We start from the raw sequence: 13,340 nt of genomic DNA on the forward strand, positions 1-13,340 counted from the left end.
TCAAAATATATGGCATGAAATCTTTACCATTGAAAAATTTAGGTATCATAGAGAGAGGATACAACTTTGACCATACGTATCTCACCGCTACGTAACCATGTGATGAATTCTTGGCCGCAGAATTCATGAATCTGTAAGCAAGTATGCTGTGACGTCTGTATACCTGTAAAAACTCCCTGCATGCATGACGTTTAGTCATGCAATCTGTTGATAGACGTCGCGACCGCTTTGGAACAACGTTTGTTCAATTTAGGTTGGAATGGTTTCGTTCGTTACATTGAAGCTGTGACAGTTTGCCGCACGTTGCGGCGTTCCGTGCGGCTCGTACATTTCCCGTATCGTCCCGTGTGCCTTGCATCGTGCCAGGCATTCGCGTCATGCGTCGCAGGTGCCATCGCGCACCAAGCAATCCTTCATATTAATATTTCCAGCAGGCATATGGATTTCCTTCCCTGTGCCCGTGCGGTGCGGGGCCTGAGGGACCTTGGCAGCTGTCATTGCAGGACCGACGGGGATCTGTAGGCGGGAAAAGGCCACAGTCTTTTCGTACACACGACAATATGTTCTGACCCCTTTCCCCCGTTGCAGGACAAACAGCTGGTCGAACGTATAATAATAACTTAACAGCTGGAATAACGTACAATGGCGATGTCGAATGAGCATGTGCGGTGTCTCGCCAGATCGGCGGGAAATGCAAACCGTTGCGAGTAAATAAACCTTTTCCTTCTGCGTAATGCTATTGGATGCGCTGCTGATTCCTTCCCTGTGTCATGCGTTGGTCATCTTCCGCTTGAGGCTTAACCGTGGTTCCGACAGCCGATCACGCGGCCGTTTTCATACAGCAGATAACAGGTTTACCCGCCGGGGAAACGTACTCTGGCGGATGCATACCACCGCACCCCTGCTTTGTTAGCCACAGGAAATCTCGAGGCGTACCGGGGTGAATTCCAGCCCCTTCTATGACCTTCCCTGACAATGCTATGAACACAAGGACATGCTGTTCGCTGTCATGCTAGAGGTTTCGGGGCCTTTGTGGCCTCTGGACAGGTCCGCAGGGAATGTCCGACACTCGGACCTGATCTTGATAATGCTGCTACGGATCGACGAGCGATCATCATGGCTGCAAACCGCACGCTACAACATGCAAAACCGCAATCCAAAATAAAAATAATAACAATAATAATATAATAATAATAGTATAATTGTAATAGTATTATAATAATAAAATAATAATTATAAATATAATAATAGTATTATGATACAATACAAATATATAATAAACTAATAATAGTAATACGCCTTCAGCTCAAACTAAGGTGTGCATTAAAAAGGGCGCCGTTGGAGGATGATGATAGGTTTCCCTGCTGGCCTTTATTTGCCCCTCCCCCACCACCGTGACTGCGTAAGGGCTAGACATGTTCGCCAAGTAGAAGGAATGCCAGCCACTCGCACCGCGCTAGCTGATCCAAGGAACCCTCTAGGTGATCACGGCTTGCAGTGTATCGGTTCGCAAAGAGGGGCTGCAGCGCGGTTGGTGGCTGGTAAATGCACAGTTGAGTGGTGTAACGCCAGTACGTTCCCTACCTCTGCCTATTACATACAGGGTTGTCGCCTCTAGGTGATCAGAAAACTTACTGACGGAGTGACCTGGGATAGGTCTGATGGCGTGGTGGGTTGAGTGGCCGATCCATGCACCACCACCATTCAACATCCAACATCACCACCAACTGTGAAGACCAGCAAAGCGCCCGACCCCCGATGGGTCCTATTACTGTGGTTACCATCCACTGGTATATGAGTGTCGGTCATCTCCAGCACACCCCCGTGAGCGGTACTCTCTCGCTCCGGGCCTTCCCGTGCTTCATCCCGGTCACCCATTCTCTGGGCAACAACCAGTGGATGTCGATCCGGCGACCTCCCAGCAGCGCAATGCGCCATTCGGGGCTCATAACCTGTTAAGACCAGCAGAGCGCCGGGCCCCGTTACCATCCACTCATATATGACTGTCGGTCATTTCCAAAAACAACAACGCTACCAACAACATTGCCAGCACCACGACAACCACCACCACCGCAACCACATCCTCCTCGTCCCCAGGCCCTTCCGACCCCCCTCCCCGCCTCCACAACTACAACTACCACAACTACCACAGCTACAACTACCACAACTACCACAGCTATAACTACCACAATTACCATCATGACTTCACCAAAACCGTCGTCCTCTCCATCTTTCACCTCTTCCTCCATGGCCACCGTTACCACAAGATGTGATGCGACCGGACCATCCTTACTTCTGCTCTCTCTTCTGCGCCAGCCTCCTTCCTCCCCCGATACCACAATTAGCATGTGCATGACAACCATGACAACTACCTCCACCACAACCACAACCACCTCCACCACAACACCTCTTACCACAACCACCTCCACCCTGACGACCTTCAACCTCCCCAAGCCGGCCCTCGCCAGTACACGCACCAGGAGAAGAACAGGACAATAATTGTGACCTGCCGCCGGAGCGACGGGATGGCAACACGCAACCCGACCTCCCAGTTTATTTTACTTTAATGTGCCGTGCACTTCATAGCTTCGCCTCCAAAGGCGACAGAAAATACCTAAACATTAACTAGTTGCTTGTGCGAATGACATCTTAGAATTTGTGTTTCTTTCCTGTCTATCTAGGGCTTCCTTCAATAGTTCGCCGCCGTACAAACTGCCAGCAAGTAGCTACCTGCAATGAATAACCACAACTACCAGCAAACACAACAACACATACCCCCGCACCTACTTTGCGCCATGCAACTTTTCCGCGGTCCGAAAAGGCTAAGTAGTGATGTGTTCGGCAAATAAATGAGTCAGCACGCAGGAAATAACAATTTCAGGCGCACACACACGCAATGGGACGTATAGAGGCTCTTTAAGACTGTGGTTCAGACAGAGCACGGCCAGCTCAGTCAATGTGGCCGCAAAAGTTTCATAAAAATCATACTCCCCATAAGATTGCGCCTAAATTTAGTCGGCCCTGTCCATGAATGAAACGCCTCCTTATTTCCTAACTTTAACGCAACATATACAAAGACCTACCTGCTGCCACACTACACAATCACGACCCACACACACGCCCGCACGCCATAACTGCATTCGTGGCCGAATCTACAACCGTCACCACACGCAGCTACAGAAGTCGGAAGGCTCTATTGAATCCATGTCCACCATTGCAAAGTGATATAAATCTATTTTTACTTGCTAGCTGCTTTAGACGACAAGGTTCGCTGACCAGGGCTCGAGCCAGAGCGCTTTCCAGCGGGACGCTCAGAACTGCTGCTGGCTATCTGTGCACCGAATAACCCATCGCCACCATTCATGAAAAGCGTGCTGACAACCTCATACACCCGGTCAACCAAGTGCAGAGGCCCGCTGCATTTGATCGTCGAGCGACCCTTCTGCCCCCTGCAGCATCCCTATATATGCATCTACCAAAAGCGAACCACCAACCAACCAACCAACCAACCTACCAACCTACCAACCAACCTGAAATTATGCAAGACAACAAATTAGCAAGCTGCGTAACCAGAAACAAAGGAGGCAACCAAACTCGGTGCCGTATTTTCTCTCGGTTACGTATGTACGTAAAAATACATATATATGAGCAGGATACAGGATATTTTGACCTGTGTGCTTAATGCATCATCACCATCACCAACATCGCCAGCACCATTATTGTCAATATTATCATTATCATCATCAATATGCATGTTTATATCAACCTGCAACAAGTGCGGAATACCATCAGCGTCATGCACTCCAGCAATGGCAACGAATGAGCGAGGCGTGAAGCAACAAATAAACACAGATATACAGACGGCTTGATGTAGGTAGCCATCTATCTTCCTCTCGTGTGTGGATACATCTCTCTGCCCCTATAAGAAGGGCCCCTTGTACACGCTATGTGCCTAAGCGTGCGTGTTTGCGCCTCTGTGTGTGTGCGTGCGTGCGTGTGTTTGTGTGTATGTGTGTGTGTTTCTTGAATAATCTGAGCCGCAATGTGTGTGTGCGTGTGCGCGCATGTGTGTGTTGGTGCGTGTGTGATGTGTGTGTATGTGTATCTCCCGACACACGTCACGTCACCCCACGTCCCGACCCTTCAGCAGGTGGGACGCCATCAACCATCTACAGCAGTCCCACACAAACACACCACCAGGGAGGCCTCACTACACGCAGGCCTTCTCCCTACCCTGCACATCACTTCAACACACGACACAGCAGCAGCAACACGCCCCCAGGAGGCCGCCAAGCTCCGGAGCCTGCTGCTTGCGGTCCAGGGCTGCCAACACACCGCGAGCCTCCATGGCCCAAAGCTCCTGGGCCACTGTCCCCATATCAGGTCGATGCTCTGGATTCTGGGCCCAGCATTGCCGAATGACGCGACGCAGCGGCGATGGCAGGTCCTCGTGGATAGCAGGGCGGAAGCCTTGAGATACCTGATTTGCGATACGGGTTTTAAAGGGTTTTGGGTGTGTGCGCATGAGAGCAAGATCCTTGGGTGGGCGGGAATAAGAGTACTAGGGTTCGGGATTTTGAGGGGAAGTTCGCGAAAGATTGGAAATAGCAGACGCACACGCAACAAGTAAGAAACACACAGATAGTAGCAGCAGCACACCTTGCAGCAGCACACCTCGCAATCTTGCAACCTTTTCAAACAAGCACAAAGGCAAGCACATGTACCTGTCGGGCGTATCTCTCCATCTGCGAGGTGGGTTCCAGGGAGCACGCGGTGATGTAGCGATGGAACACCTCGTACAGAAGCATCGCGAAAGAGAAGCAGTCGCACTGTACACGCAAATAGGAGACAAGATGGCAGGAACGGAAACGTTGATAAGGGAGGAGCGAAAAGGAGGAGTCAATGTTAGGCCAGAAGCGGGAGAAAATCCAGAAATGCAGCGAAAGTACCTAGAAGTACCGGGCGTTCATCCAGGGCGGGTCAGGGGGTGTCTACGAGGGGGGATGTGTACCGGTTCACAAGGGGGAGTTCTCGCATGCATGGCGTGTGGAGAGGGACCCGGGTTGGCGGGAGAAAGAATTACATCTACGGCTTATTGGATGGGATAAAAAAAGATAACAATCTTGACGACGTGGGTGACGGCGGGAGCTTGCGCTTGGCATCTGCCACGCAGGGTCCTCGTGTGGGCCGAATGGGCCTGGGTATGGTAAGCTTTTACCAAACCCAGGCGGCAACAGCGACGCGTCCTCTCTCGCGTCCTCCTCCATAATGTTCCTTCGCCCTTCTCCGTACATCTCCGTACAACGTACGAAACAACTCCAAAACGCGTACCTTTTCATCATACTTTTGGCGCTGGTAAACCTCAGGTGCCATGTACATGTAAGTGCCTAGGCGTTCTCGCTTGTGGGACTCTAGAAGTTTGGAAAGTCGTGTCGCGTCATCGGCTTGACGGAGATGTGGCGGCGCCTGTGTGGCAGCCGTGACAGCTTCTCGTACGGCAACAGAAGCCCTGTACGACAGCGTCTCGGTGCATGGAAGGGAGCCTCTTAGTCGGGATTGCGAGATGGTCATTCCAATAATGTCCTTGTTTGTCGATGAGGTGTCGTTGAGGTGTACGACATGCTGCATGCGGGTGTCCTATTGAAGACACGTTTTATACAAGACAAGACAACAAGCAACAGATGGCGCCCTTCGCCAGGGCAACCGCAACCGCTGGCAACCCTCTCCCTCGTGTGTGCCCTCCACCAACCACACGAGCTCACTGAGTTCGAATTCGCCGATTGCTCGACTGAGGCCGTAGCTCTAAGTAATCTATTTCCAGGTCCGAGGCGCCAAGCCTGTTCGCACCGTACGACATCGTACGACAGACATGCGGGTAAGGGGAAAGGAAGGTAATCAGGGGCAGGGTTTAGTTCATCGCCGGAAGATGTTCCATTCTTGAACAGAACAATGCACGAGTTTTTGTAATAGCCGCCGCCGTCGTCGTCGTCGTCGTAGTAGTAGTAGGAGTTAACCGCAGCGATCCCTTTCTACGAACACACAACCACATACACACATACACACACACAACCACACACGCGCGCGCGTACATTGCCCCACTGAATCCGCAAATCCCCTTTGGTTGGCTCCTGCGGCCGCCAGCGCTAGCGCCCTTGGTGCCCCCATGACCATAACCGCCACAACCGCCATAACCGCCTGTACCACAATTACAGCCGGCATCACCGGCATTACAACCTCTATCAGGGGAATCACTGGGGTTGTGCGCGTCACAATTCAGCTGCCGACTATCCTTTGGCTGCGCCTCACGCTGTTTGCCAGGGGGCCTCCAAGGAACCGAAAAAATATCTCTTGCGGTCCAAAATAATGAATGGACTCTCGCTCACCCGTCATGGACTCCCATACAGTTCTAAAATTACAAACCCAGCTATGGCCCCAGTGCCGAAAACTCGCGTGGGAAAGGAACGCGGGGCTAATAGCCCCGAAGCCCCGAGGGACGAACACGAGATGGACCACGTACCCACTGACGCGCCGGTGGTGAGACAACAGTGCAGCCAGGCCAAGGTCACTCAGCTTGGCAATACATCCTTCGTACGACCCACATGCTGAATCTGCAGTACGGCAAGCATGGCGAGATTCGTTCCAGATGTGAGGGGGATTAAACGGTTTGGACGGGTGAGATGTGATTTTGGGAGTAACGAGTGATGATTTTTTGTTTTAGTTTTTGGTCGGGTGGCGCTATGTTCTGTGCTGTACCGTGGTGCGTCATTTTATATGCCGTGCCGTACTACGCCGCACTATGCTGTGTGACCTGCCGTGCATTGCCACGTCCGCGTGCTCTTCATAATACTGGGGTCCATGGGTTGCCTCCTCTCTGTCAAATTGTGTTTTGATGTTTCATCTGCCAGGGTGTGCAGACGGTGAGCCGGAAGACGAGCACGTGCAACCACTCTTGCATGACACCAGATACGATCACCGCCCCGGCGCGAGGATGGGGCGGACAGAGACCAGTCGATGTACCCCATCATCATCCTACGCTGTGAAGTGCGCATTGGTGAAGGTGAGAAGAGGGAAGGGGAAAGCGGGAAAAGGAGCCAAGGGGCCGAAGGGAAAACAGGGGAGGCAGGACGCAACGGCCGCATCTCCTTCCGCTAGCATCGTTCTCGTCTCTACATTCTGCCGGACCCCCCCAACCTCCTATCCCACTCCTCGGAGAGTTTCTCCTCCCCACTCTCTCCTTTCCCTCGCCCTCGCCCTCGCTTTCGCTTCACATCATTGCAGGTCCGGAAAAGCAGGTGCGTACATGACACTGGAAACACGACACACCTGTACCCGTCATGCTCCCATGTGCCCATCATGTGCTCATCCTCCCGTCGCCATGCTAAAATGATATGTCAACATTACACACTTTCAGGTCGCGACTCTTCATCGTGAGGTTTGAACCTGAGCACGTGAAACCCCCAAAAAGGCAGAAATGCTGAAAAACTCAGCCCTCTGCCTGCCCTCTGCCTGCCCTCTGCCTGCCCTCTGCCTGCCCTCTGCCTGCCCTCTGCCTGCCCTGCCCTGCCCTGCCCTGCCCTGCCCTGCCCTGCCCTGCCCTGCCCTGCCCTGCCCTGCCCTGCCCTGCCCTGCCCTGCCCTGCCCTGCCCTGCCCTGCCCTGCCCTGCCCTGCCCTGCCCTGCCCTGCCCTGCCATCTGCCTGCCCTGACTTGCCCTGCCATCTGCCTGCCCTGACTTGCCCTGCCATCTGCCTGCCCTGACTTGCCCTGCCATCTGCCTGCCCTGACCTGCGACTGGTTGCAGAAGCACATTATCCAGTTTGATGTCCCGATGTAGGACCTTGGGACGACACGTATGCATGTACGACAACGCGCCCGCTACTTGCGCCATCCAGCGCAGTGCCGTAGCGTTGCTGTACAGCTGCTTCTGAGGCCGCAACATCTGCTCGTACACTGCAGACTGCGCGACAAGAGGGCGGAAAGGAAAGGGCACTGATATGCACCGAGAAGGTGAATTTCCGGAAATGAATGAAGAATGGAAGCTGGAACAAACTGGAGAAAAAATTGAGAAACGAAGTCATGCACGATGGAAATTGAAATGTGAGAAAGGGAGATTGCATTGCAGGAGGGAGGGTTGAAGAAGGCACACACGTACTTCCCGTAGTATAAAACACAATCGGAGCTCAAGCCACGCACGTTCCCAAGGTTCGGTACATAATGTGTGGGATAGCATGATAGGGTGTTTATACGGCATCGCGTCCGTGCATTGACCCAAGACAAAAATTAACAAACCTTGAGCGTGCCTCCCCTCATGAACTCCTCCACGATGAACAGCCCACGTAGTTGTAGTGGCGGCAGCGCTGGCGCTAATGGCCGCGTGTCATCGTCATCGTTGCCGTACAACTTGTCACAGCCGCCGCCGGCACTGCGACGGCCACCGCCGCCATAGCCGCCCGCCAGCGGGCGCTTCGAGGAATGTCGCATGTCGAGCTTCCGCGGCGTCGGACCGACGCTATGCCTTCTGTGCCGTACTGGCGGCTGGCCACAGGAGCGGCGGCTAAGCTCTAAGAGCTGATCAGCACCCAGTGGCGCTTGCGCCGCTGCCGCCGACTTGACGCTGCCGCCGCCGCCGCTGCCGCCGCCGCCACCAGCGCTGTTCAAGGATGAGTCATCCAGGACGATCCCCAAGCCAATGTACTTGACAATGTGCCTACGAGGTGCCGTACGGTACGGCAGGCGGCGGGCGGCCTTCCTCCCTCGCTTTGTATTCATACGCTTACATTTCAGTACACCTTTGCTTTTTTCAACAGAGCTGAGGCACCCCCACGCATTATGTCAGCCTCAGATCAGTTCGGGTTTGGTCGAATCTGAAATTCATCTTCAAATCTAAGATCGACGGCTTCATGAACCTTTAATTATGATAAAACCTAGTACCCGCTGTTGGCCCCTCTCCGGTCTCCAATTTATCGGGACCCTTTCCCGACCCCTTCACCGCTCACGGGTGGTTGAGTTTCCGCAGCAACTGCGCCTCCTGGATGAAAAGGTGCAGGTCCTGTTGGTCTCGACTGCTCATCAGCATCTCAGGCTTGATGCGCTTGACCGCCACCTGCACGCACACACACATACACACACATACATACACACACATACACACACACCACAACCCTTTACACGCTTACAAAGATCTATAGCGGATCTCCCACAGATCGCCTACACGGATCAATGGATCTAATGGATCTAATCTGCGGATTTCCTGTTTGTCTCTATGCGCATGGGCGCCAGAACCGGGGTGACGTCTCTAGAAACGGGATGGTCCCAGAACAGAATAGCAAGTAGTGTACAAAAGATGATGACGGAAATAATATATAACCCGATCGCGATGCTATCTATCTATCTATCTATCTATCTATCTATCTATCTATCTATGATCCCCTATATATACATATATATGGGGACGGGACGGAATTGTCAGGGAACGGCTGAACAGATGGAAGACACAGACAGGTTTTTTTGAGCATAGCTTGACTACAGTATCGTAGTTCCCGATTCTGCCCACTCGTCGATACACTGGCATCAGGCATCCTTCGATCCTCTTTTTTCCTCCTTCCCCTTCGTCCCCAAGTGGCCGGTGTCTCTTGCCTACGAGCTCCCCCTTCTCCTCTCTCTGTCCCCCGCCCTTCCCCAGAACTCCTCACAACCCTCCTCCCCTCCTCCCCTTCACCACACCGGCTCTCTCACCAAAAAAGGCTTCCCCCCATCAGTCGGAGTGTACAAGCATTTGTCCACGCGCGCGAAGGAACCGGCGCCGATTTCCCCAACGACCTGCAGGTGGATATGCCCCGTGAAATGAGAAATACGACAACCTGAGGTTGACTAGCGTACGGAGGGGATTATCAGGATAATGCCCGTACACCAGTAAACCACACAGTCACACACCACTCCCTCTTCTTAAGCACAAGAATGTACGTCAACAAATAAAGCCGTACATTCGGGCACGAGCATGCCCCCTGCACGTACCCACCTGCAGCTGATCTTCTTGCACTAAGTTCTCGTCGTGCTGGTTTCGGAGTGTACGGAAGCTGCGGGCAATGCTGGCGGTCACTCCTGCGGTCCTGGCAGCCCGTTGCCACCGCGCCAGTGGCGCCTTCACGACGGCGCCCTCAGAACCGCCGTACCCGCCGCCACCGTCGCCGCCGCCATCGCGGCCGTCGCCGTTGCTGCCGCCATTTCCTGCCGACGGCGCGACTCCCTTTCCACAGAGATCGCACGCCGACAAGGGCCGTACTGCAGACTTTTTGCAGGAGTGCCTCCCAGAGATCGTCCTAGAGGGCAATGAAGCCGCGTTCGAGCCGCAATCAGCTGCAGCTGCTGTTAGGATAGCGGAGGCAGCGGTGGTGCAGCCGCCACCGCCGCCGCCACCGCCGCCGTCGCCGTCCCCGCCGTGTCCATGGGCCCACGGGCCTATGAGCGGCATACCGCCGCTGATGGTAGCGTCGAGCGGAAATGCGAGTACGGAAGGTCGGCTGCTGCTGCTGTTGCGTTCCTTGCAGGCCGTTGAACACGAACCCACGGATCCCATTCGCCCACCTTGTCCACTTCCCAACGCCCCGGGACACCAGCGTCGACTGGTGCCGCCAATCCCAATCCCGCCATCGCCGCCGTTTGACCTCAGCCAACCTCCGGTGAACGACGTCAGCTCCGGATCACCGGCAGCGTCTAAAACACCGATGACGTCACCGTCGTCACCGCCGCTACCAGCGGCGGCGGCGGCGGCGGCGGCGCCGCCGCCGCTGCTATTGCCCGTCGCCGTTGCCAGCCCAGCACCGGTGGCGGAGTCAAGTTCCAAGGGAAGCAGAGCAGACGTGTTGAAGGGGCGGAGCTGTGCCAATGACACATTACTCGCATCTGGTAGGTTGTCCCCTTGTTGAGCTGCAGCCAACTCCTTGACATGAGCAGTAGCCATAGCAGTAGCCATGGCAGAAGCCATAGCAGCAGTAAGGGTAGTTCCAACGGCTACAGCCCCCGTAGTATTGGCGTCATCACGGCTGGCTGTAGTCAGCAACGGTTTGTGATTAGGATAGGGCAGCGGCGACGGCACATGACCGGGAGCGCACGGTGGCCCCTCCATTGCATCGGCCTTGGAAAAGGCGTGCGTCCATATCAGCCACGATGCGCCCCCAGCAAGGGAACAAGGAGATTCCAATTCCGGCGGCAGCGGCGGCGGCGGCGGCGGCACAGCTGCCGCTGCAGCGGCCGCGTTGCTACCCCTACCGAAGCTCCGGTACGACGCCAGCGCTGCAGCGCTGCTAGGTAATGGCATACCCCTGGGCTGGTTGGCGGTGTCCGGGGTGTTGGTACGGCCGGCGGATGGGCCAACCCACAACGACGCCGATCCATCTTCATCGTCACTTTGCAGGCATGGCGCCGCTGCTGGCACCATGCCGCTGATCTGTTGACGCGATGCGGTGGTGGGTGCAACGTGCAAGAACATGGGGCCTTGCTGCTGTCGGCCGCCGCCGCCGCCGCCGCCGCCGCCGCCACAACCGCTGGGTTCGGGGGTCCCCGGCGGCGAGGACCTCGCCAACAGACCGGGAAGCGTCCCGGGCCCAAAGAACACCATCTCGCCCTCCCCGGCGCCGTCGTCATCGCCGTCGCCGCCGCCGTGGCTGCGGCGGCCGTCTTGCACTGCAGCACGCATAAGTAGCGGCGGCAGCAGCACCTGGGAGTTATTCCTAATCCTGGAGGCGGCCAGGGGCGTGTCGAGGCTGCAGTCATCCGTCGGCGCCCTTGCAGGTGTTGGTGATGTAGCTATCGCCGTCGCCGCCGCTGTCGCCGCCAATGTCGTCGCCGTCGCCATCGCCACGGAGGTGGACAAATGCGGCAGCAGTGGTTGCGCTGGTGGTGATGGCGGCTGTGTTGCAAGTGGTAGGCAGGAAGGAGGGGACGCTATGGATGAGGCACGCTGTGATGTGCACTCGGCCATCTGCAGTCCCATGGGTCGGTCGGCGGAAGGAGGACTAATACTCGCCATCTCCCGAGGCGACACAGCACCGTTAGACCTCTTCCTAGCTGAGCTGGTGCTCGGTGGGGAGCTGCCCGCCTGAAGACAAAGAATGGGATGGAGGGGGAGGCCCATCGCCGGAAAGTCAGTGCAAGCTAGACATAATCGCATTCCCATTGATGAAACAATAACCAAGCTTTAACAGGCAAGCCAACGCTTCGCACAAAATGGAGCAGCAACTCGCCACTCGTCAAGCCGATGCGAGGCATTAGACATTAGGCCCTAGACAACCCGAGCAGCGGGTAGCTAGTCTATTAGCTTAGGAGCATCACGCAATATTTGTAAGTGATTCCCACTAAAAGTTCCTTTGAGTCCTGTAGGAACTGCTTTAGTCCGTGCCTCGAAACCCTTGGCGCTTACTTCCATCATGTATGGGTCCCAACTGCGTGACACAGCGCCGATGGGCTCTTAAAGACCGGTTTCACTAGGTATCATGTAAACCAAGCTTAATGCAGCCTGCATAGTCATAACACAGCTGGTTAAACTACGCCAGTTGCGCTTTCCGTGCATGACACTCACATCATGGCTTGCGGCACATAAGGAACATCTCAGACATTCGTCAAGCTCACCTTCATCTCCCAAGAACGCAAAAGGTTCCCAAGCAATAATTCAGGTTTGCGCGCTTTGCCGGACGTACTTCCAGCAAGTTCAGCGAGGATAGAACCGACAAGCCATTGCTGTCGTAACCTGGACGAGAAGGACTTAGGAGAGTGGTGCTGCTTGATAAGTTGCTTCCAATAAGTTGCGTCTGTCGTCTACGACGAACTCCTTTGTAAGCGTTCTGGCTGGAGAAAATGTCAAAATGTTAGCCATGGGATACTTTATGATGTTATTAATTATGTTTTCGCAAACTCTGGCGTCATTGGAAGTGCTACAAGGAATGCCTAGCTGAATACCAGTGCGCGTGCTACTTCAAGTTTCATTAAACAAAATTGCAGTATTGTAACTTTTAATATTTAAGCCTTTAACCTTTAATGAATAAGCCTTGTTATCCTGTGTCCTTACCTCATCTCCCTTACCTGCAATTACCCCGGTACGTCCGTCACGGTACGGGAGGGCACCGATAACATTAACGGCACAGCTTGCAAGGGCATGCGCAAGTCTTCCATGTTATGCACCACAGTAGTTGAAGTGTTCGCTGACATACCACAGGGCTCCTTGCATGACTACAAGCGTGGGTCATTACACGCTGCATGTATCCTCATCTAAGTTGTGAGCAGTCACTAGCCACGCTCCAAGCCTTGCAATCAAAAGTTTCAGGCATGGATGCATTAAGCCCCAGC

The 13,340-nt window shown here is 54.5% G+C and overlaps 4 protein-coding genes across 4 annotated transcripts; 2 read left to right on the plus strand and 2 right to left on the minus strand.

Moving 5' to 3' along the window:
- Positions 1 to 1,435: 1,435 nt before the first annotated feature.
- VOLCADRAFT_100491 (uncharacterized protein) lies at positions 1,436 to 2,273 on the plus strand (the record flags this gene model as incomplete). The annotated part of the gene is made up of 2 exons (XM_002959049.1): positions 1,436 to 1,571; positions 2,098 to 2,273. The coding sequence occupies 2 exons, from the start codon at positions 1,436 to 1,438 to the stop codon at positions 2,271 to 2,273; spliced, it is 312 nt and encodes a 103-aa protein (XP_002959095.1).
- A 1,973-nt stretch (positions 2,274 to 4,246) lies between these two features.
- VOLCADRAFT_100492 (uncharacterized protein) lies at positions 4,247 to 5,571 on the minus strand (the record flags this gene model as incomplete). The annotated part of the gene is made up of 3 exons (XM_002959061.1): positions 4,247 to 4,480; positions 4,725 to 4,829; positions 5,332 to 5,571. 3 exons carry the CDS (start codon positions 5,569 to 5,571, stop codon positions 4,247 to 4,249), a joined length of 579 nt encoding a protein of 192 aa, XP_002959107.1.
- A 792-nt stretch (positions 5,572 to 6,363) lies between these two features.
- VOLCADRAFT_100493 (uncharacterized protein) lies at positions 6,364 to 7,833 on the plus strand (the record flags this gene model as incomplete). Its single annotated transcript, XM_002959050.1, has 5 exons — positions 6,364 to 6,534; positions 6,906 to 6,917; positions 6,964 to 7,057; positions 7,279 to 7,292; positions 7,801 to 7,833. The coding sequence occupies 5 exons, from the start codon at positions 6,364 to 6,366 to the stop codon at positions 7,831 to 7,833; spliced, it is 324 nt and encodes a 107-aa protein (XP_002959096.1).
- A 446-nt stretch (positions 7,834 to 8,279) lies between these two features.
- Positions 8,280 to 11,694, minus strand: VOLCADRAFT_100494 (uncharacterized protein; the record flags this gene model as incomplete). Its single annotated transcript, XM_002959062.1, has 5 exons — positions 8,280 to 8,706; positions 8,996 to 9,102; positions 9,735 to 9,818; positions 10,018 to 10,747; positions 11,111 to 11,694. 5 exons carry the CDS (start codon positions 11,692 to 11,694, stop codon positions 8,280 to 8,282), a joined length of 1,932 nt encoding a protein of 643 aa, XP_002959108.1.
- Positions 11,695 to 13,340: the final 1,646 nt, after the last annotated feature.

Source organism: Volvox carteri, assembly GCF_000143455.1.
Source record: "Volvox carteri f. nagariensis unplaced genomic scaffold VOLCAscaffold_121, whole genome shotgun sequence".
In the NCBI taxonomy this organism is placed as follows: domain Eukaryota; kingdom Viridiplantae; phylum Chlorophyta; class Chlorophyceae; order Chlamydomonadales; family Volvocaceae; genus Volvox; species Volvox carteri.